The following is a 24,314-nucleotide window of genomic DNA, read 5'->3' on the forward strand; positions in this document are numbered from 1 at the left end:
CCAGCCTGGATTACCAACAGTGGATAGTAATCTGAGGCCTGAATTAGTTCAGGATGTCTCCTACCAATGTCCCTCACCCTGGCTCCGGGAAGGCAGCAAACCTCCCTGTGGGATGTGTCTGGTTGACATATAGGGCCCTCAGTTTCCTTCAAAAGGGAGTCACCTACTACAACTACCCTTCTTTTTTTTCTTATAGTTGTAGTTGTAACCTGTCTGGTAGACAGGGTGCAACCTGCAGACAGATCTTCCTCTTGCCTGACCTCTACTTGACTTTCTGAGTCTAGGGCCTCATATCTGTTCTTCAAGGGCACCCGGGGAGGTGATGGGGGTCGAGAGGGTGTTCTTTTACCTCTCTGAACAGGGACTTTTTCCATTCCCCCTCATCCACTCCATTTGCTCCATCTGCCTGATGGCAGGAGGGGCAGGGCATCACTGTCTCCCACTGGACTTCCTTGGGGATCAAAAGGGTGTGACCCCACCAGTCTATTTCCCTTTCACTTTCCCTAATGCATCTCAGCCTCTCTACCTCTTCCTTGAGCTCTGCTACCATGCACAGCAAATCATTCACCTGCTCTCATCGCACACAGGTGCCTCTCACAATGTCCTCTGGTACTGCTGCCAGGGTCAAACAGTCTGCGGAGCCAGAGACCTGAATGGCTGCATCCTTCTTGGAGGGTTCTGTGTCAACACACTCCTAGTGGTAACAGTAGCGATGGCTTTCATTTTTTTAGAAACCATTACTGGTTTTAGTTGAAATGTGGAAAAAAAAGAAGAGACCTAGGAGGTGGGTGGCTGTGCCCTGTCTGTTCACCCTGCCTGTGCAAACTGCTTGTGCAAACTGCCCTGCCATGCCCTCACTGATGTGCCACGCCCCTGTTTGCCCGTTCCTGTTCCCCGCTGGGCTCCAGGTCACTCCCACTCCCTGGAGACGTTTATATGGTCCTCTCGAGAACCAGCTAATGAGCCTGTCCCAGCTCTCTCTCACCTGAGTCGGTTCCCGAGGAGCAGTCAAGCTCAGACAGGAATCAACCAGTAGCTCTCTTTCAGGCTCTTATATAGCCCTCTGGAGCACCAGCTAACATCTCTTAGGAGATGATGCTTCCCAAATAATTAAACTGCTGGACTGACTTGAGCTCTGATTTGCCAATGATGATATGGGGACGATGAAAGGCTTCCTAAGGTGCAGGTTGGTAGAAAACTTATGTCTTCTTCAAGCTGACTTCCAGCCCTTTTTGAGCTTTTTGCTCAGCAGCCTCTGCAAAGCAGGATGTTAAACGCTGCAGAGCTGCTTCTGTCAGCGGCATCGTCAGCAAAAAGCAGATCACAGACAATATGATTTAAAGTCTTACTATGGGCCTTCAGTCACATTAGGTTGAATAGGCTTCCATCGGTACGATATCGGATGTAGATACTGTTTTCTTCATCAAGGTCTGCTGTGGCCCTTTGGAGCATCATGCTGAAAAAGATTGTGAATAAAGTTGGTGCAAGAACTCAACTTTTTTTCACACTATTGGTTATTAGAAAGGGCTCAGAAAGTGCATCCCCATATCTGACTTGGCCTCGCTGATCCTCATGAAGCAAAATCATCATTTTGAGGAACTTGGGGGGAACATCCTAATTGTTCCAAAATCTGCCACAAACCTTTTCTGCACACACTATTGAAAGCTTTGCTGAAATCAACAAAAGTTACATAGAGTCCTTTATTCTGTTCCCTACACTTCTCTTGCAGTTGTCTGAGAACAAATACCATGTCTGTGGTACTTTTATGGGCTCTGAAACCACACTGGCTTTCAGGTAGAAGGTCTTCTGTGATAGCGAGTATTGATCTGTCCAAAGGTATTCTTGCAAGGATTTTACCAGAAATGGAGAGCAAGGTAATTTGAACAGTCTGATTTATCTCCTTTCTTCTTATACAGAGTGATGATGAGTGCATCACGAAGATCTGATGGTAATTCGCCTGGTTCCCAACAACACACCACAAACTCGTGAAATTTAGCATGGAGTGCTTGGCCTCCATGCTTCCAGACTTCAGGTGGAATTCCATCAACCCTGTCTGCCTTGCCAGTTTTCACCTGCTGTACGGTCTTAAGAGTTTCTCCCATAGTAGGGTCAATGTCCAATTCATTTTTAACTCGTTGTTGTGTAATCTACTGAATTGCTGAGCCTTGAACTAAACAACTGGTACTGAAAAGAGTCTGAAAGTGTTCAGACCATTGATTCAGAATGGAAGTTTTATCTGTGAGAAGCATTTGACCATCTGCACTGAGTAAAGGGCTTTGAACCTGGTGTGTAGGTCCATACACTGCTTTCAAAGCCTCATAGAATCCTCTGTAATCACCTGAGTCTGCGCATTATTGAATTTTTTCTGCTAGATTGATCCACTTGTTCTGGGTGTCTCGAAGTTTCTGTTGAAGCTTACTGCATGCAAGATGAAAGGCTGCTTTTCTTACATAGCAAGATGGCTGAGCAAAGTGTGCTTGGTGAGCAGTTCTCTTCTTTCTCAACAATTCCAGGATCTCTTGATTGTTTTCATCCAACCAGTCCTTGTTTTTCTTGAAGGAGAACCCTAAGGATTCTTCAGAGGATTGCAGGATGCTATTTTTAATAAGTTGCCAAAGCACTCTGGGAGAGGGGTCTATGGAATGATCTTCGAGTCTAGCTTGAAGATTTACCTGGAAGCTGTCTCTCACTGTAGCTGTTTGAAAGTTGTTAACTTGAAGTCTCCTCCTTGGAATACCTCGGTGTAGAATTTCAGCAGGGTCAGCTTGGAGGGTTGGGGCATATATACTAAAGAGAACAACATGTTGCTTGTTGTGTAGTGGGAGGCATAAGGAGATAATACGATCAGAATGACCTGTCAGCAAGTTTTCAAGTTTAGAGGCAATAAAGTTTTTGGTCATGAAACCAACTCCTGAGACATGCCTTTCAGTTCTGGGTTTACCTGACCAGTAGAGTGTATAACCGGCACCATGTTCTCTAAGGCTGCCTTCCTCACGGAGACGAACTTCACTGAGAACAGCAATGTTGATGTTAAGTCATGACAGTTTGTGGGCAATTAGAGCAGAACGATGCTCAGGACGTCCACTATCTGCAGTATCAAGCATGGTTCTGATGTTCCAGCATGCGAGTGTCAATTTGGACCCACCTTTGAAGGCAGGTGTATGCCTTTGTCTCTTTAACTTTATTTGACCACATCAGAAGATGCCTGTTGGCAGCGATTAACCAACCAGGTGAAGGGTGGAGATTAAAGTATTCCAGTACTTAAAGGGCAACTACAAAGAGGACTAAAAGTTTCTCTTCACAAGGAGCCATATGGGGAAGACAGGGTGAAATGGGTAAAAGTGGCACTGGGAGAAACTTTCTCATGACAGAAGAAAAAAATTTTTTATAGTGAGAACGTTTAATCACTGTAGCAACCTCCCCAGAGACATGGGTAGAATCCCCATCATTGGAGGTTTTCAAGATGCGATTGGACAGGGTGCTAGATAATCTCATCTAGACTCCCTTTCCCACAAAAGATTTGACCAGATGATCTTTTGAGGTCCTTTCCAACTTGGGCTTTTCTATGATTCTATAATTGTAGGCTTATCTTTCTACTCATTCTATGCTTGCCTTTCTACTGATTGGATTGGAACATTCCTGTTTTCTGAGGAGGCTGTTCTCCAAGATCAGCTAGTTCTCCTGGGCCCCTTTTATTTCCAGGGCAGTTTCCCATGGGATCCTGCCAAGCAGGGCCCTGAACAGACCAGAATCTGCTCTTCTCAAGCTCAGGGTTGTAATTTCACTGTTTTAATTTTCAAAAGTTATACCATTTCAATTTTTCATTAAACAAATTATCAGTTTTGTTTAGCTAAGATTTTATGTGGAGAAAATATTTTTCTAGAGAGTTATTAAGTTCTTAGATTTCATCTTTTTTGCATATCATCATCAGACAAAAAATAATTTGACATCTAATCTATTTCATGAAATGCAAATGTGTTTGTAATAATAAATCATGAGATCTGGAAATAGGAATAAAATTTAAATCTATTTCTGAAGAGTGTTGTAGTTCTATATATTTTTTGCTTTTTCCTACTGAATTTTTTCCATGCCAAAATCTTCTTGGTAGCAAGCTAAGACGCCAAAGTTATGTGAGGCCAGGGCTTAAGGACTGCTTCATTGAAATGCTAAATAACCTTAGCACACCAGCTAAACGGCTAAGGGAGAAACCATCCCCTTCTCCCTGCCCTGCCCCCTCCCCCCCTCCCCCACCACCCAGTAGCTACAGCTGGGGGAGGCAAGGGGGAGGGACTTGGTTTCTGCAAGGCTCTCAGGGAGTGGTTTGGGGAAGGGGTCGAAGCTTGTCTTCTCGGATGGGTGGCTGGTTTTCTTCTGTCCTCGAGGGAGATCCCGTTTCGCATCTGAGTTCCTGCACTCTGCTCTGCTCTACTGCCTGGATTTGCCTCGAATTCGTTGAAAAGCCAGTGTGGGGGAGCCTTTGGGGGGAAGGACCGCTCTTCCCCTCTTTTTTTTCCCCCTGACGTCAGCAGCCTGCACCCTTTGACGAGGAAGGGAATTCACAGCCTTTGCCAGCCTTTGCCAGCGTGAGTCCTCTCCCTTCTCTCCCTTCCAGTGCCTTGGACTCACTTGGCTGCCTCCTGTCTGTTGGACCTAGTGGCCGGGGCGGCCGCCAGAGCCCAACAGAGCCCCCTGTTAGCCATCAGAGAGCAACTGCAGCCCCTGCCTCACGAGGTGCCAGCGCCCCCTGCTGGCTGTGGTTATAACTGCGCTGAAAGGCAAAGAAGTGCTTAATTGTTTTCTGTGAAAGTTGGGTTACAGGACTGTTGCTTGTTTGTTTGTTGCATTACCTATATACCTATATATATATATATTCTTTAGTAAATGTCTGTTGTTTTTCTTTTCCACACCTTTCAACTTAATTTCAAAGTTGTAAATACTTGGAGGGAGGAACTTGGTTGTTTTCCCCATATCCCACCCTCCTAATGGAACATTTCTGTCTCGTTACAAAGAGTTAGGAATATAATTATTCACTCCCTGTCAGTTGGACAGATCAATCTTTCCAGTATTGTTAATTATAGCCTACAGAAGAGAGGGAGAAATGAACTGAATAAATGAGGGCATTCTCTAGGAATTGCATCAATCTTTCCTTTGTTTTATCTTTCCCTTTTTGGGGGAAATTCCAGTGTTCCACCCCCCATTTGTTGAACTGTTTCCCCTAATCGTGCTCTCATTAAGTACTCTCTATTAAATAGAACTGTTTATTACATTGTCTGGTTCTAAGAAATATATAGCATCTGCTTTGGTTAACAAATGCTTGATTTACCATCCATTGGAGGCATTCAGTGATACCCCAGTTTAATAAAATCAATCCAAGAAGATTTCTCCAAACCATCTTGCCTACATACATGTTATTGCAATGTAAAATATTGCTTGATTCTAGCTCTTAAAAGAAGATACTACTACATGACTATACAGGTTCAGAAGCCTTTCACCTCTCCTGCTCCCCCTTTTTTTTATTTTTTTTTTCATTAGACATAGTCCCTCAAGATTAACTGTGAATTTCATCTGCTTTTAAAGCTTTTGAAATACCAAGAATAAACCAAAAGATTTTAAATCATTTTATGTAACTGAAAACAAGTAACATAGTACATAACTCGAAAAGCTTTTGGGATATTAAAATTAAGTTTTAGAGATTTTTGTTGTCTCCGAAGAACAAGAGAGAATTCGTGATGGCCATTGTTAATACCACAGAAGTTTTGACTTGTTTGTTGTTATGGATTCAAAATGTCAGTGCCAGTTGATTTTAAGAAGAATTATAGGATTTTATGATTGAATGTCAAAATTATCATCTGGGTAAATAAACTAATTTTTGTCATTTACTTATTTTATTGAAATACAAGCCATAATATAAAGCTTGTTGATGTTGAAAAGTTGCTACAATTTTTAACTACTTCAAAATCCAGATTCTTCATTTTAGAAAAACTAATGAATATTGTTTATTTGTGTATTTTGAGCTATAATAATTTGAAACACCAAGTTAGTACATAGGACCAAATATCCACTATGTTCAATAGCTAATAATAGATTATAAACCATTAAAGGATAATGATTCAAGTCATTATAAACATGAAGAATGACATAAAGTTCATGAGTTAAGTGAAAAGTTTAAGATTAACTGGTTAATTAAGCTAAAATGTTTAATAGTTGGAAAGAATTGTATTAAATTACTGATGTTCCTGTGAATTTTTTACTCTCTTCACAAAGCCCTTCACAAATTGTAATTCTATTTTAGTTTTTTTTTTCTTTTTCATCATAACACTGTACATATTGCTGTCCAATTTAAAATTTCACTCTGCTGAGCTAACTGAATGTCTTAAAATACAGCTGTGCTTATAATTTCAAGCTTTGACCAGAGAGTTTCAGTGAATTTAAAATCAATACAAAACATTTATAGAATTCTTGTATTTAGGACCATCTTGGCTGATATTTTTTTTGACACATTTAGTTTTGTAATGTACACAGTTGTTATGGTTTAACCCCAGCCAGCAACAAAGCACAACAAAGCTGTTCGCTCGCTCCTCCCTCCCTGCAGTGGGATGGGGAAGAGAATTGGGAAAAAAAGGTTTGACAATTGGACTTGACAATTGTTGAGGTTGAAGGCTGGACTTGATCTTAAAGGTCTTTTCCAACCTTGATGATTTTATGATTCTTTGAAAAATAAACTTCATGTTTTGAGATAAAGAAAGTTTACTAGGACAACAAAAGAAGATTAAAAAAATAGAATATGCAAAACAAGTGATGCACAATGCAATGGCTCGCCACCTGTTGACCCATGCCCATCCCATCCCTGAGCTGTGATTCCAGTCCCCTGGTGAGCTCCCCTCAGTTTATATACTGAGCGTGACATCACAGAATGTTAAGGGTTGGAAGAGACCTTAAAGTTCATCTAGTCCCAACTCCGCCTGCCATGGGCAGGGACACCTCCCATTAGACCAGGTTGCTCAAAGCTTTATCCAACCTGGTCTTGAACACTGCCAGGGTTGGGGCATCCACAACCTCCTTGAGCAATCTGTTCCAGTATCTCACCACCTTCACAGTAAAAAAATTTCTTCCTAATATCTAACCTAAATTTCCCTTTTTTCAATTTGTACCCATCACTCCTTGTCCTATCACTACAGTTCCTGATGAAGAGTCCTTCTCTGGCTTCCCTGTAGTCCCCTTCAGATACTGGAAGGTTGCCATGAGGTGTCCATGCAACTTTCTCTTCTCCAGGCTTAACAGCCCCAACTTTCTCAGCCTATCTTCATACGGGAGGTGCTCCAGTCCTCTTATCAACTTTGTGGCCCTCCTCTGGACTTGCTCCAACAGTTTCATGTCCTTCTTATGTTGGGGACATCAGAACCGTATGCAGTACTCCAGTTGGGGGTCTCACAAGAGCAAAGCAGAGGGTGAGAATCACATCCCTTGCTCCTTTGGATGCAGACCAGGATTCAGTTGGCATCCTGGGCTGCAAGTGGACACACAGAATATCCTTTTGGTCAGTTGGGGTCAGCTGTCCTGGCTGTGCTTCTTGCTGGCAGGGCATGAGAAGCTGAAAAGTCCTTGACTTAGTATAAGCACTACTTATCAACAACTAAAACATCAGTGTCTTATCAACATTATTCTAATCCTAAATCCAAAACACAGCACTGAACCAGCTGCTAGGAAGAAAATTATCTATATTCCAGCTGAAACCAGAAGAACAGTATACAAAATAAATGGCATATAAATAAAAATCCAGCTTCAACAGTAGGATTTTAAAAGTTACAACAGTTTGATAAATTACTATATATTATCTCCCTCTCACATTTTCAATTTTTGTCATACTTTTCTCCACCTCTCTTCAGATGGGACTAAAACCATTTTCTGTTTAGTTTAGTGAATACTTATTTTAACAGTGAGTCCAAGTTAATAACTCAGTACTTTGACATATGAAATGCTATTTTGTGTAGATGCGGGGGTTCTTTGCCAATCTTATTAAGTTTGTTTACAGCAACTGTACACTCTTTTCTATAATTATGTTTCCCTCACTTAAACAATCAAAATAAATAACTACTACTTCTTTTATTTTCTTTTCCTGAAGTCGATCAACTTATCCTTACACGGAAACCCAGATGTATAGCCAAAACACTGGGGGAAATTACTTCGATACTCAAGGAAGTTCTTCACAGGCAACTACAGTGGTCTCCTCTCATAGTATGGTGGGCACCGGAGGGATTCAGATGGGTGTTGCAGGAGGACAGCTCATTAGCAGCTCAGGAGGGACCTATCTGATTGGCAATTCAATGGAAAATTCTGGTCATTCAGTGACTCATACAACACAAGCCTCCCCAGCTACAGTAAGTACTTCAGAACTACGTTAAATCTTTGGGGATATTTCTTAATCACTATGATGTTCCTGCATGCTGACATGTTTCTGTAGTAAAAAGCATGTTGGCAGAATCAGTAATACATGGCTTTGTCTTGAAAATATTTACATTTAGTTTAATTTTGTACATGTGAATAGTATTGAGTGCTGTCATGGTTTAACCCCAGCTGTCAACTAAGCACCACGGAAACACTAGCTCACTCTCACCCAGTGGGATGGGGGAAAGAATCAGAAGAGTAAAAGTGAGAAAACTCGTGGGTTGACATAAAAACAGTTTATTCATTTTCAAATAGAAATAATAGTGATAATACTTATAGGAATAATAAATTATAATGAAAAGAAAAAAATAACAAAGAGACTGGAAATAAAATCCAAGAAAGACAAATGATAGAAATGTTAGCAATTGCTCCCCACGAACTGACTGAGCCAGTCCAGCTGCTGTTGCCTAAAAACCAGAGAAAAAGACACACTAGACAATATTAGTATAGATAAGATAGAGAACAGGTCTTTAATGAAGGCCTTCTGGTGCAAGGAGTATAAAGATGTGCACCTGTGTCCAGGGGTTCCACAATTTATGGTCTGATCTGAGAACTATTCACCCCTAGATCCTCCCTAAATCTGCCCCCTGTAATGCCTCCCCATAAATTGAGTTGGTGGTCCTAAGACCCCTTTCTTCCTCCTCTTCCTCTTCTTCAAGGCACGTACTGTCTTTGGAGCTTCTCCAGGGTTTTGGGCTTGAAGGTTGCTTTGACTGTGATGGTATCTTGTTGTTCAGACCTGGGGTGCAAATGTTCTTAAACAAGATATATTTGCTATAGTCCTGCCTTAAAAGGAGCCCAAATAAACCTAAAGAATTTAGAAGATTCTATATGAGGTGGGGAATAGGGTTTGGTAAGTGTTAACTACTATTCTAAAGTGTGAGAGACTATAAAACAATGCTAAAAATCTATATTTACTACACAGATCCTTTAAAATCTACAAAAATCTAAAAATCCTAAGGCATCACCACCCATCCAGTCCCTGAGCAGTAGCCCCCCTGCCAACGTCCCCCCTAGTTTTATTGCTGAGCGTGAGATCATATGGTATGGAATATCTCTTTGGTCAGTTGGGATCAACTGTCCCAGCTGTGTCCCCTCCCAACTTCTTGTGCACCCCCAGCCTATTTGCTGGCAAGGCAGTGTGAAAAGCAGAAAAGGCCTTGATAAGCCCTGGTCAGCAATAACTAAAACATCCCTGTGTTATCAACACTGTTTTCAGCACAAATCCAAAACACAGCCACATACCAGCCACTGTGAAGAAAATTAACTCTATCCTGATGTCTCAGTTTGAGACATTTTGGAGGGGCAGAGACCTCAGATGGAAGCCTTCTTCGTCAAATTCAGTACCCCAGTTCTCTCCAATACAGAGAGAGATCCAATATGCCTGGATGTAAGTGAAAAAATAACTCTTTATCAAGAAGAATGATAAACAATACTGAGAAAACTGGGCTAAGCTAACCAGAAAAATTCCCAAGCTCCCGCCCACTGGATCAAAATGAGATGGTGCTTGGCTTCCCCCCACCCATTAAAACCTGTCAGGAATGGTTTGGAGGGTCAGTGCTCTAGTGAGGCTGTGTTGCGCTCTGGATTAAACTATAAACTGCCCAGAACGGTTACATTTTTAAGACTTTTTTTTAAGCCTTTTGGTTTGTTATAACCTCTAATTAGCATCTGGAGAAAGAGTCACACACTGTTCTCTAAGAGAAATTCTTTTTAATTTAGTGAAAAACATAAGATATTTTGACAAAAGGAGAAAACAGATTAAAAGGGGTAAAGAAAGAGAGAAGGAGAGAAAGGAGAGGAGAATGATTCACATGGTGCTGGCTGGAGAGGGAGAAGAGAGAGAGAAGAGAGACCGCATGGAGTCTTATGTATTTATAGAGTTCCGTTTTCCCTCCCAGGCAGGGCCTTCCAGGCCAGAGTGGGTTGTGCTGTAGCCAGTCACAGGTTGCAGGGGCGTAGTGTGGGCAGGCTTACCAGGCAGGTCTGCAGGGCCTTCAGCCATGCCATGTGCTCTGCATGGGCAGCAGGCCTTGCCTTCCAGCTCTGCCATGTGCTCTCAGCACAGGCCTTATGTGCAGGCCTTGCCATGTACTTGTAGGTCTAGGCCCAGCCTTTCCCCACATGCACACACACACAATGAGTTGGTTCTGACCCATATCAATAATTCAGTGAGATTTGGATCCAGGATTTCACAGGCTGCAGTGCTGGCACAGGCTGTTGGAGCAGGGCTGTTACTGGAAGGACCCATGAGACATCCGCCGGATCCAGCAATGAGACCTGGTTGCTGCAACTCATATGTTGGTTGTAGTCCTGATCTGCCGAGGTGGTGGTAGAAGCCCTGGGTGGTAGAAGTCCCCTGGAGTGAGGGAAGGAGACCTTTGATGTGCAGAGTGTGTTTTATTGGGCTCAGGGTAGGTAAGAATGCCTCTGATACCTCCCCTGGGGCAGGAAGTTCTTCACTGAATGATTAATACTGGATCAGAGGACATTTAAAGTCTTTGACACCTTCTAAGCACAGGTGGATTCATTATGACCATCAGCAGAGATGAATACCTTTAGACCATGTGTGTGAATTGCCCTGATGTCTCCCCCAGGGGAGTTATCACAGATGAGTCATTTGTGTAAGGGCAAAGAAACAATACCCAGTTTGTAGCCTGAGGTTGTAGGTGTGCATGCCCTCTGAGCCATCAGCCTTCCAGTCTTTTCACACTGGTGGATACATTCTTCTCCTAGGATAATAGAGTACCACCCTTATCTTAACTCCCTCCCTCACATTCTAAATTAGTAGGCATATTTGGAGAAAAGAGAAAAGGTAGATGCCACAGTCTTTGTGTAACCCAGGACATCCAGCCAAAACCAGTGCAGTTCACTGGGGATGCTTGTATGCATAAGAATGTGGATGAGACTGAAAATTTTGCCACAACCTCCTTTCCAGTGGTTTTAGAGAGGGATACGGTTGTCCCTGACTCTACTCCAGGCTAAACAACCCCAACTCCCTTAGCTGCCCCTCATATGACTTACTCTCTAGAACTGCCACCAGCTTCCTTGCCCTTCCCTGGACATGCTCCAGCACCACAATGTCTTTCTTGAAGTTAGGGGTCCAAAACCGAAAACAGTATGGGCAGGGACATCTTACACTAGATCAAGTGGCTCAAAGACCTGACCAACCTGACCTTGAAAACTTCCAGGGATGAGGCATCCACAACTTTTCTGTGCAACCTGTTCCAGTGTCTCACCACCCTCATTGTGAACAGTTTCTTCCTCATGTCTAATCTAAACCTACCCTCTTTCGATTTCAATCATTGCCCCTTGTCCTACTGCTACAGGCAGAAAGTCTGTCCCTGTCTTTCTTATAAGTCTTTCTTGAGCCGGGGACCTCAGTGCTGGATGCAGTACTCTAGGTGGGGTCTCAAGAGAGTGGAGTAGATGAGAATCACCTCAATTGACCTGCTGGCCACACTTCTTTTGATGAAGCCCAAGATGTGATTGGCTTTCTAGACTACAAGTGCACTTTGTCGGCTCATGGCCAATTTTTTTGTCTACCAGTATATCCCCAAGTCCTTTTCCACAGAACTGCTCTCAATCCGTTCATCCCCCAGTCTGTATTGATACCAGGGATTGCCTCGAACCAGGTGTAGGACCTTGCACTTAGCCTTGTTGAACTTTGGGAGGTTCACATGGGTCCACTTCTCAAGCCTGCCAAGGTCCCTCTGGATGCCATATAGCAAATCCACTGCATCACTCAGCTTGGTGTCATCTGGAATCTTGCTGAGGGTGCACTCAATCCCACTGTGTGTGTCAATGATGAAGATATTAAACAGTATTGGTCCCAGTAATAGCCCCAGAGGGACACAACTAGTCACTGATCTCCATTTGGACATGGAGCCATTGACTGTAACTCTTCAGATGTGGACAGTTTCTTATCCATCTAACAGTCCATCTACCAAACCCATATCTCTCCAATTTAGTGTCCAGAATGTTGTGGGGGACCATATCAAAGGCTTTACAGTAGTCCAGGTAGATGACATCCATAGTTCTGCCCTTTTCTACTGATGCTGTCACTCCATTGTAGAAGACTACTAGATTAGTCAGGCATGATTTGCCTTTGGTGAAGTCATATTGTCTGTGTCTCTAATCTCCTCCTTGTTTTCTGTGTTTTGACATACACTCACAGAATCAAAGAATCACAGAATCACAGAATGGGTAAGGTTGGAAGGGACCACTGGAAGTTGACTAGTCCAACCTCCCTGCTCAAGCGAGGGCCCTAGAATACATTACTCAGGATTGCATCCAGATGGTTCTTGAATATCACCAGGGAAGGAGACTCCACAGTGTCTCTGGGCAACCTGTTCCAGTGCGCGGTAAAGAAATTCTTCCTCATGTTCAGGTGGAACTTCCTCCATTCCAGTTTCTGCTTGTTTATTCTCATCCTATTGCTTGGCACCACCAAGAAGAGCCTAGCTTCATCCTCTTGACTGTCTCCCTTCAGATACTTATATACATTGATAAAATCCCCTAAGTCATCTCTTCTCCAGGTTGAACAGGTCCAAAGGCTCCCTGAGCCTTTCCTGATGAGGTGTTCCAGTCTCTTAATTATCTTTGTCACCCTCCACTGGACCCTCTCCAGAAGCTCCATGTCTCCCTTGTACTGAGGTGCTCAGACCTGGACAGAGCATTCCATATGTGACCTCACCAGGGCTGAGTAGAGGGGCAGGATCACCTCCCTTGACCTGCTGATAATACTCTTCCTAATGCACCCCAGGATACCATTGATCTTCTTGGCCACAAGGGCCCACTGCTGGCTCATGGAAAGCTTATTGTCCACCAGGATCCCCTGGTCCTTCTCCTTAGCTGTTTTCCAGAAGGTCAACCCTCAGCCTGTACTGGTGCAAGACCATACACATGCCTTTGTTGAATTTCAAAAGATTCTGCTCTGCTTATCGAGATCCTTCTGAATGACAGTACAGCACTGGAGTGTCAGCCACTCCTCACAATTTTGTATCATCAGCAAATTTGCAGTGAAGGTACTCTATCTCTTCATCCAAGTAATTGATGAAGAAGTTGAATAATACTGGACTCAATACTTTCCAGGACAATCTGTTCCATTGTCTTCCCAAGCACAGAGGTGAGGCTGACTGGTCAATTATTCCCAGGGTCCTCCTTTTTAGCTTTTTTTAAATGGGTACAAATGTTTCCCTTTTTCCCATCACCAGGGGCATTTCCTGACTGCCATGACTTATCAAATATAATGGAGAGTGACTTGGCAACTATATCTGCCAATTCCCTTAGGACCCTGGCATTCATCTTGTTGGGTCCCATGGACTTGTGTATGCTTACGTTCCTCTGGTGATCACAAACTAATCTTTTCCTATGATGGTAGGGACTTCTTTCCTCCAGTTACTGCCTTGAGGTTCAGGGCTTGAGAGATGTGGGAAGTGAGATTTTCATTAAAAACTGAGGCAAAAAAATTGTTGAGTACCTAAACCTTTTCCATGTCAGTTGTCACCAGTTCTATTCTATTTATCAGGGTAGAGAGGAGAATACATTTTCTTTAATCTTTCTTTTCTGGTCAATGTACCTATAGAAACCCTTCTCATTCTTCTCATCCCTTGTCAAATTCAGTTCCAGCTGTGCCTTAGCTTTCCTGATCCCATCCCTACACCTTTGTGCAGCATCCCTATATTCTTCCCAGGTTCCCATGTCCCTAGCTCCACTGCCTCTGCATTTCCTTCTTATACTTTAGTTTGACCAGGAGGTCCTTACTGGGCCATGCTGGCTTCCTGCCTTCCTTGCCTCATGGAATCAAGAGCTCTTGTACTCTAAGAGTAATGTCCTTGAAGAGCTGCCAGCTCTGTTCAGCCCCTTTATCCCTGAGGGCAGTTTCCCAGGGAGTCCCATCCACTAATTCCTTAAACAACCTAAATTTTGCTCTCAAAATTCAGAGCCCTGACTCTAGTCTTCCCTTGCCCAAATCCCTCAAGATTGTGAATTCCACCAGAGCATGATCACTGCAGCACAGGCTGCCACCAGGCTTGAGAACTCTGATTAGTTCTTGACATCTCGATTTAATTTAAGGTTCTTGATATATAGGGTTCAAAACCTGTGTGCTTTTTGGCTTTCTATTCTCAAAACGAGTCTAGAGAGTTTCTTCACTGGCTTTTCGGCAACTCTCAATTGAAATCTAAACAGTTCAGCTTAAACTGTGATGTCAAACACATACTCAGTTTTAAATTTACTAGAAGGTATAAATAAACCAGGTAAACTAGACCAACACAGCAGTTCAATTTTTCTTGTTTTGTACCTGGTACATTTCACTTTTAATCCTAATTCTACCAGCACCATCATAATATTTTTTCATACTTGTATAGAGAATTTAAGATAATAATATGTAGCCAGACCCGCTTCCCAGTGTAATACTCATCAAATATATTCAAATGTTTTGAATTAATTTTGGATAATTTTCACATGGAGGCAAATGAACCAGGCATGGGCTTATTATAACCTCTGACACTTTTACCATATCAAGATTTAGTTCTGTTTCACTGTTTGCAATAAACATTTTAATGTTGTTTTATTCACCCTCACTAATCAAATAATTACATTTTTGTAACTAGCAAATTAGTTGTAACATTTATAAGATTTAGGTCTTCCTGATAATTCTACTAATACACTGTAGCAATTTGAAATCATATTACATGCTGTATCCTACGTGAATGATGAGTCTGGGTGGGTTACTGACCGTTATTGTCAGAGGATGGGCAACGACAGCAAAGACTAATTGGAAAATTATCTGCCCTATAAATAATAGAAGTTAAATCACCCTGCACTTTTTACTAAACGTAAATGTTTTAAGGATTGTTCTGATAAAATTCAAATTATAATATCAATGTTTCCTAATGCAAAAACTTTTTAAATGTGTATATAGTTATTAAATTAAACAACGTATTATGCTTGTCAACCAGGAAGGAACTTCCATCTATTAGTTCTGTTTTTTCATTAGGATTGATCTGCAATCACTGTTATTCATCAGTCATCACTAGCTATAGGAACTATTGACTCAGAAATTTATCCGATTTCAGTCATGCTTGTGCACAACAAAAGGTACATGGAAATAAAAACAAAGTCAATATGAATTAATTAATACTTTTGAAATAAGTAATTAATACTCCTGGTATTAAGTACAGTGTGCTAAGCATTGTCTTGATGGAAAAGAAAACATGGTACCTTTCTAAAATAAACCATCCAATAATGGAGTGGGAGAAAAAGAATAATAGCCACAAATAAGGAGGACCAATAGTAATGTCAAATTCTGATAATTAGTTTTGGAGGCAATATTATAACTCTTTTAAGAGAAAAAAATAAAAATATATGGTTGTGAGCTGGGGTGGTTGTGATTTGAAAAATAGTTTGAAACAAGATTTTATTTATTCAAACAACCAATCTCTTTCCAGGAAAGGATATTTTTTTCCTTTTTCCTCACCCCTCTGTTAATTGGCAGCACAGTTTTTATAGTTAGATTCATCCTAAGATATGTGCTTCCAATTAAAAAAATCAGAGATACATGGATCTTTATGTTACATTGGAATATTAAATCACCAAGTCTGACCTTTTAATCATACAGGTCTGACATTTTTATTCAAATCTTCTTATGAACACAGTGACTTGTTTAGTGAAAAAAGGGATTCAGTCTGGGTTTCTGTCCCAGTTTAAATGAGACAAGGGTCTTTTGCTGAGGATGGGTTAGGAGAAAAGACTCAAACTTCTCTTTCTAAGCAATTATAAATGCGAAATTAAGAGGCTCCAATTCAAGGAAAAGAAATTATGGAAAAGGGAAAATAACAGCCCTTTATTAAAAAGTATGTGTGTATTAACAGAAACGGGAAAAAAAGTAAAACAACCAAGCAGTACTCCTATACCCACAAATAATCCCCTTCAAGAACAAACCGATAAACCGGCAAAAGGAAAAGTAAACAGTTCAATTTTTTGTGCCCTTTGGTGCAATTCCAACCAGTCAGCAGGGGGCACCGTCGGGTCACTGGAGATGCAGAACTTGTAATGTCCTGTACCATTCACCAGGTGGCGCTGTTGGGTCACTGGAGATGCAGAACTTGTAGTGTCCTTTACTAGTCACCAGGTGGCGCTGTTGGATCACTGGAGGAGCAGAACTTGTACTGTCTGGTGCCCGTCACCAGTTGGCGCTGTGAGATCCCTGGCTGCCGCCAGGTGGGATGGGGGAAGGGGGAAAAGCAACACCCTCCAGGGTATGTCGGAGAAAAAAACAACAAAAAAACCCCTCAGTTCCCATTCCCTTCCCACACTGGGAAAGGAGAGAGTGGGGGGGAGGGGGGGGAAACCCCAGCAATAAAACAGAAAATTCTCCCAATGGAAGAAAACTCATGAACTTCAGCTGGTTAGGATTCACTTTAAGCAGGACCTGCAGCCAGCAACAGTTGCGAAGAGAGCAGCAGCAAACTCCCCTCCGACAGGAAAAAAAAACAGGCAGTGTCTGCAGCTCGCAGCAGGTCCCGAGCCCACCGGCACACCAGCCTCTCCTCCCCACCTGCGTTCCAGCCACACCTCCAGCCCACCAAAATTCCTCCTCCCCCCCCCCCCGTTGCCCTGGAGATGAGAGAAAAAAAAATAGACCTTAGCTCTTCCATCTGCCCATTTCCTAGGAGACTAATCTCTGGGCAATTAGTGGACCGGTCGATTCTTTTGTTCACCTGATAGCTACCTGATGGCCTATACACAGGGCACACATGGCAGGGGGAAGGGAAAGAAAAATTTCTTGCTAAAATCGGAACTATGACAGTTTCCACACACAAAAAGGTGAATAATCTTTTTAACAAGTCATTCAAATGTTCAATTACTACCACTGTTAAAAATGTTGGTCAGTTATGAACTAACTGTTGGGGTGGCAAGTTTAGAGGATTTGAGGGGTCTTGTACTCTTATTAATCTCTGTCCCCCAAAACTCTGCCTCCTGTTTCTTTCTGCTCCATAGCTGTGAAGCATCATGACTCATCCCTATCCCTTTCCAGGAAAAGAGATAGGTTTCAGTGTTGCATAGTAGATAGAAGTACATATATGTCCTACTCTCCCCTTGTCAGCCCTATACAGCCCCCACTGGATTTCCAGAAAATCCCCATGAGACTAAGGTCAGACACGCACCATTTACATTCTGGCCTTATATGCTTATGTTGCTTATTTCTCTATGGTTTTCAGACATTATCTTTTGTTGTGTTAAAAAATTTAAATTGTGTTAGTAATTAAATTTAAAAAGCCCTGTGGCATCTATTTTGTTTCTAGATTTGCCTCATAATATATTTATTCAGTAGATAACATACCTATATTAACATGTTTTATATAACATACCTATATTAACATGTTTTTATTTTACTAGTAATAAATGTTTATACTATTTTCCCCAAATCCTGTCTCTCTTTTGTCTGCAAAAACCTTCTCCCAACTAGTAATAATTGTGTGGGCGGAAAGCAAATTGACCCAAAGCAAAACCACGACATGTATTCATTACAAACAAATTGTTTCTGAAATAACTCTTTGCAGTGGGTTGACCTAGCCACCAGGTGCCCACCAAGCCACTTTTACTCCCAGTCCTCAACAGCCTGTTTTGCCTCTGCCTCCCTGTCTTTATTTCAACCCACAAGCTTTTTCTCTTCCCTGTCTGGTTGAGGAGGGGGTTGTTAGAGCAGCTTGGTGGGCACCTGGAGGACAGTCAAGGTCAATCCACCACACTTTCAACTTTAGTAAATTATTCTAATTTATTGATAAGTAAACAGAGCAGGATAATGAGAAATAGGAACAAATCTAAAACCACCTTCCTCCCACCCCTCCCTTCTTCTCAGGGTCAACTTCACTCCCTACTTTTCTGCCTCCTCCCTCAGAGCAGCACAGGGGGACAGGGAATGGGGGTTGCTGTCAGTTCATAACACTTTGCCTCTTCTTCATGCTCTTCTCCTGCTCTAGCATGATGTCCCACCCATGGGAGACAGTCTTTCCCACTAGCTGCAGTTCTTCACAAACTGCTCCAGCATGTTTTTTTTTCCATGAGGTGCAGTCCTTATGGAATGGACTGCTCCAGCATGCATCCCCCACAGGGTCACAGGTCCTGCCAACAAACCTGCTTCAGCATGGACTCCTCTCCACAGGCCACCATTCCTGCCAGGAGCTTCGTTCAGGGCACATCCAACTTGTCCAGCATGGGGTCCTCCATGGGCTGTGAGTGGATATCTGCTCCAGCGTTAACCTCCATGGGCTGCAAGGGAATCTCTGCTCAGATACCTGGAGCACTTGCTCCCCTCTTTCTTTACTGATCTTGGTGGTTGCATAATTGTTTCTCTCACATATTCTCACTTCTCTCTCCTAGCTGCCATTGTGAAGAGTTTTTTACCCTTTCTTAAGTATGTTAACACAGAGGCTCTAGCAACATCACCAATTGGCTCATATTTGGCCCAGCAGTGGATCTGTCTTGGAGCTGGTTGGAACTGTCTCTGACATGGGAACAGCTTCTGGTGTCTTCTCAGAAGCCATCCCTGCACCTCCAGGTCTACCAAAACCTTGCCACATAAACCCAATATACTCTTATGGAAAACTATTCTCATTATTAAAAATTGGTCAGAGGAACACAATAACTTTTTTGTTTCTGAGGTATTCAAAATTTGATATTTGAGATGGTTCTGAATCCCTGAAGTGAATTTCTGTCTGTTCTTTTTCTTTTTTTCTGTGAAAATTTATAAAGTAGGTCAAACATGACTAACCACTGCTGCCATTGCAGTTCAAATCTTAGTGGCATGGTGTTAGCACTTTTCTAGAGGAGTGGGTTCGTGTGTGTCAATTGGGGTTTAACCCCAACCAGCAATCAAGCCCCATATAGCCACTTGCTCACTCCCCCACCAGCAGGACTGGGGAGAGAATCGGAAAAGTTAGAAAACTCATGGGTTGAGATAAAGACAGTTTAATAGGAAAAGCAAAAGCCACACACACAAATAAAGCAAAACAAGGAATTTATTCACTGCTTCCCATGGGCAGGCAGATGTTCAGCCATTACCAGGAGAGCGGGGCCCCATCATGAGTAATGGTTACTTGGGAAAGCAAATGCCATTATTCCAAACATATTATTCCCCTTTCTCCTTCTTCCTCCCACTTTATACACTGAGCATGATGTCATATAATATGGAATATCCCTTTATCCCTTGGGCCAGTTTGGGTCACTTGTCCCAGCTGTGTCTCCTCCTAGCCTCCCATGCACCCTCAACTTGACAGCATGGCAGAATGAAAAGCAGAACAGGTCTTGGCTCTATATAAGCCCTGCTCAGCAATAAGAAAACCATCTCTATATTATCAACCCTGTATTCAGCACAAATCCAAAACACAACCCCATACCAGCCCCTGTGAAGAAAATTAACTCTATCCCAGGCAAAATCAGCACAGTGTCTAATTAAATAGGCAGTGTGTTCTAAAAGTGACACAATCTCTTGCCAATTCTGTCTTTTCATATTTTTTTCTGAATTTTAAAAAATAATTATCTGAACTTTCTGTTTTGTTTCTCAATCCTGATTTCCTGGTGGGACTAACTCATGTGGAAGTGTATGACTCTTGCTATGTTTTTTAGTTCACTGGAGTGTGCCTATTCTAGAAATCCTAAGTAAGCTTGACAATGCTTTGGGGAGATTTTTGAGTCTGTACCATATCCGGAAGATCAACTACAGGGCAGCTCAGAGGTTTAGAATCTCAAGTGTATGAGAAAGGTGAGGTATACAAACTACGGTTTGATTTATAAAAAGGGGTTGCAGTGAAGAGAAAGAGTGAAATTGATAATTTGATCAGCCATTTGAAACATCCAACAAGGAAATAAAAATTGACAGTTAGTTGTCATTTGAGAATTTAGGGAGGAGGGAGTCATATGGTATAAATGCCAAATATTTTGAATTTTTACCAAGTCATGGATGTTATGTATGCTTCTACTCCATATGGTAGTCCCATATGTTGTTTTCTGATCATAAGAAATATTTATATTCATCAGTCAATATGCATACCCTATGCACATGCAGACTACTGAAGATAACTGTGATGTGTTTATTTTTATGAAATTTAATGGATACTCATAGCACCTGAAATACCCTCATATCAACATCAGAAAACAAACAAAATAATTAGGCCCCCCCTTCATTTATCCCAGCTGTCCTATCTGAGTAGGGAACAGAAAAGAAGTCCTCAGACTAATTAAACATTCCAGTTGGGAAAAGTGTGAATTTTAGAGGTCATTACTTTCTTGGACTTGTTTCTCTTCTCCTTAATTATTATAAATATATTAGTTACAGTATTCTGTTTTGGAAGGTAAACAGAAATAAAACATTATGAAAAGTGATACAGTTGCAGAGACCACAACTATGTCTAACTCTGTGGATTCTGATAAATTTCAATATTTTCATTAGATGACTACTGTTCTTACTGAAGTGGCCAACACTGTTTCAGTAATTCATTATTTTGTCTCTTGTTCTCCTTTGAATATGAGCTACCTCCTGCTGTTTGTGTACCTAGTCCAATATAAACACTTTTGAAGCCTTTCTTAGTTCTTTTAAAGTTGACATATATAAAATATGAGACATATTTCACATCTTTTATGATCTTTTTGTGTATATATACAAAACTTATTTTTTCCGAAAATCTTAAAAAAAATATTTTTTTTCTTCTGTCTTTCAATTACTTTTTCATTCTCTTGAGCAAAATTTGATATAACCTAGTAAAAGCTTAGTCTGGGAAAACAGATGCTTCAAGTCTGCTTCTAGGCAAGGTTGTCTGCCCAATTCAAAGCTTTGGCATGAGTATCTCTTCAGATGACAGTAGCATTTGTATGAATGCACTGTTTTGAAATATATGTGGAAAGCACTCTGGAGTTCTCATCCATTTATCATATAACATGATTATTATAGTGATGTGTATAGACCTTTTTTTAGGATTGTCAATGAGAATGTAAGAATTGTTACAAGAAAAAACTATAACAGCAAACAGTTATCACTAGTATCCAAGTCTTAGCTGTGCTTAATTTAATTTTTTGAATACACATTTGATGAATTAATAGTTTCTCCACAACTTAAAGAAAACTACTTTTTTATTTCACTTGGTTTAAAACCTACAATGGCAACATTTTTGAAGCAGATAAAGTTAAAACTTGCTAAATATATAGCAGATAAAAATAAAAGGAAGCAGATAAAGTTAAAAATCAGTGCCTATGTAGATAGAGACATGGACTTCTTTTGGACATGAAGCAGAAGATGTCTTAAACTTTAGGATATCATCAAAAGTAGCCTGTTTTACTGTCAGTGAACAGGGGTTTAGAAATGCAAACAAATATAGATAATTAATTGAAGGATGCCCATGTAATTTCAGTAACTTGGAGCTTAAACTTCCCAGTCTTTTTCTTTCCTTATGTCCTGACCTCCTCAGAACAACTTAAGTATTTTGTGTCAAGTGCTTGAATCATGAACAAAGTTTTCCTTGCCACTGACTTTTAGGAAGGCAGTTTTTTAGTGTGAATTTTGGATTTTTAAATGTTTTTCTATGTATATACTATAGAGACATCTATGATGTTAATGCATATGTTCATTTGATAAAATGTTAGTAGACAAAAAAACTTAAACTAACAGCAACAGTTAATAAGATTACATATATTGTAGGATTTAGTTGACATGTATAATAATCACACTTTTGAATTTATTATCCGCAGAAATGTTCTGCCTTTCTTAAACATTAATGACTATGACAGATAATAAATTAGCACTTTAGAAGGCAAACTGAGTGAACTGATGGAGAAGTCTGAAATCACAATTTCCATAATTATCATGCCATAATTTCCCCACCCATGTTTATATTGATATGTCCACTCATAATTATATGCATTAGTAATTAGTAATGAAGATATGTTTAATATGCTGTGGGAATGATAACTTTTTTCAGTTATCAGTCAAAACATTTTAATAAATGTCTTCCCATGTAGAATTAGTTTTTCAACAAGAAGAAAAGTATGACTGATCACACATTCAAACAGATAGGTATGTTATTTTTTTGTCAATTAGTAGTCCAGTTGTAAATAGGCCTATAACTTCTGATTGACTGTCCTTAGAAATGTAAGGAATGTAAGGAATGTAATTAATTAATCTCTATATGTGCGTAATACAAAATGTTCAAATTTTCCTGTAATTTTTCCCAAAATGTCAAAACTACAATTTCATAAAAAACCTCAAAACATTATTTGGGATAATCTTTTTTTAATTTAGGATATATGAGTAAACAATGCTCTGAATGAAGGTGAACTTAAGTTCATGCTCATTTTTTTCCAGAACCGAAGTCTAAGTTCCTGACCCTAACTTTGAACTTAAAAGACTGAAGGAACAGAGTCTACATGTGAATAACTTGCCATTAGAGTTGCTAATGCTTTCCCAACATGCAGGGACCTGTTTCACATAGAACATTTTGAATACCTGAGGACCCAAGCCTATCAGAAACTGGAGATTTTTAAAAATAAAATACATTGGAATGAGAGAGAACCCAGAAGTAGCTGGAAGTTTTCCAAACGAGCAAGAAAAATGATTCATTTTCTGGAAAATCTGCCTTCAAATGAAACCATTTTATATACATGCTAGAAAAGGTTAAGAGGTGCTTTGCCTATGGTTAGGTGACTGCATGAGAAAAAGTTATCTGATGGTAAAGTAATATTTCAGTAGCAGATAAAGCTCAAAATGCAACTCATCAAAATTTAGACAAGGAGTAATGCACAAAATGTTTAATAATGAAAATAATTACTATTGGAACAGGTTACACTAGAATATGGTGAATACTTATAAATTTAAATATAGATCACAAGTCTTTCTGAAAGACTTGCTCTAGTTCAGTAATAATTCATGAGATTAGTGAAATAATTAAGGGTGAATTTTAGAGGTAACAAACACTTCTTGACCCACATTATTCAAAAAAATAAGACAAGTTGATCATAATAATCATTAAGTTCGCTGGCTTTAAAATCTATGGATCAGTGACCATGGATATGTTGATAACACCAAGCTGAGGGTAGCAATTGACACAACTGAAGGATGGGATGCCATGCAGAGGGACCTGGACAAGCTTGAGAAGTGGACCCATGGGAATCTCACAAGGTTTAACAAGAGCAAGTGCAAGGTGCTGCACCTGGGTTGGGGCAACCCCTCGTATCAATACAGACTGGGGAATGAACAGACTGAGAGCAGCCCTGCAGAGAAGGACTTGGGGGTGCTGGTGGATGAGAGGCTGGACATGAGCCAGCTGTGTGCACTTGCAGCCCAGAAAGACAACTGTGTCCTGGGCTGCATCAAAAAACAGTGTGGGCAGCAGGTCTCTGGTGAGACCCCACCTGGAGTCCTGCATCCAGTCCTGAGGTCCCCAGCACAGGAAGGACATGGACCTGTTGGAGCGAGTCCAAGGGAGGGCCACCAAGATGATTAAGAGGAATGGAACACCTCTCCTATGAGGAAAGGCTGAGAGAGTCAGAGTTCAGCCTGGGGAAGGGAAGGCTCTGGGGAGACCTTATTGTGGCCTTTCAGTACCTGAAGGGAGCTGTCATGTGAAAAGGGGAGATTTCCTTGACCCTTAGTGTAGGGAGATTTTTCTCAACATCAATGTGTCTTCCCAATGTGTTATCCACAGCCAGCAACTGCTAGCACCTATGAAGCACTCACTAACATTTTATGGAATAAGATTTTATTAATACAAATTGTGACAGGTTCATAAGGTTTGAGGGTTGCCGGTGATAATATCTGAGTGCAAAAATGTATTTAAAGTAATCTACTATACTATAAAACAAGCTCTAATCCT

At 41.0% G+C, this 24,314-nt stretch overlaps 1 protein-coding gene across 2 annotated transcripts in view; it reads left to right on the forward strand.

Moving 5' to 3' along the window:
- The window catches only part of LOC114063151 (transcription factor RFX3-like), a 149,905-nt gene that overhangs the window by 62,913 nt on the left and 62,678 nt on the right, over positions 1 to 24,314 (forward strand). For both annotated transcript variants that reach the window (XM_027895232.1, XM_027895231.1), the window contains exon 3: positions 8,123 to 8,378. In XM_027895232.1, coding sequence (XP_027751033.1) covers positions 8,123 to 8,378 — 256 coding nt within the window. The remainder of the gene's footprint in view (positions 1 to 8,122; positions 8,379 to 24,314) is intronic.

The sequence above is a fragment of the Empidonax traillii genome, unplaced genomic scaffold (assembly GCF_003031625.1).
Source record: "Empidonax traillii isolate 1590-97213 ecotype Southwest subspecies unplaced genomic scaffold, ASM303162v1 scaffold452:size499809, whole genome shotgun sequence".
NCBI lineage: Eukaryota > Metazoa > Chordata > Aves > Passeriformes > Tyrannidae > Empidonax > Empidonax traillii.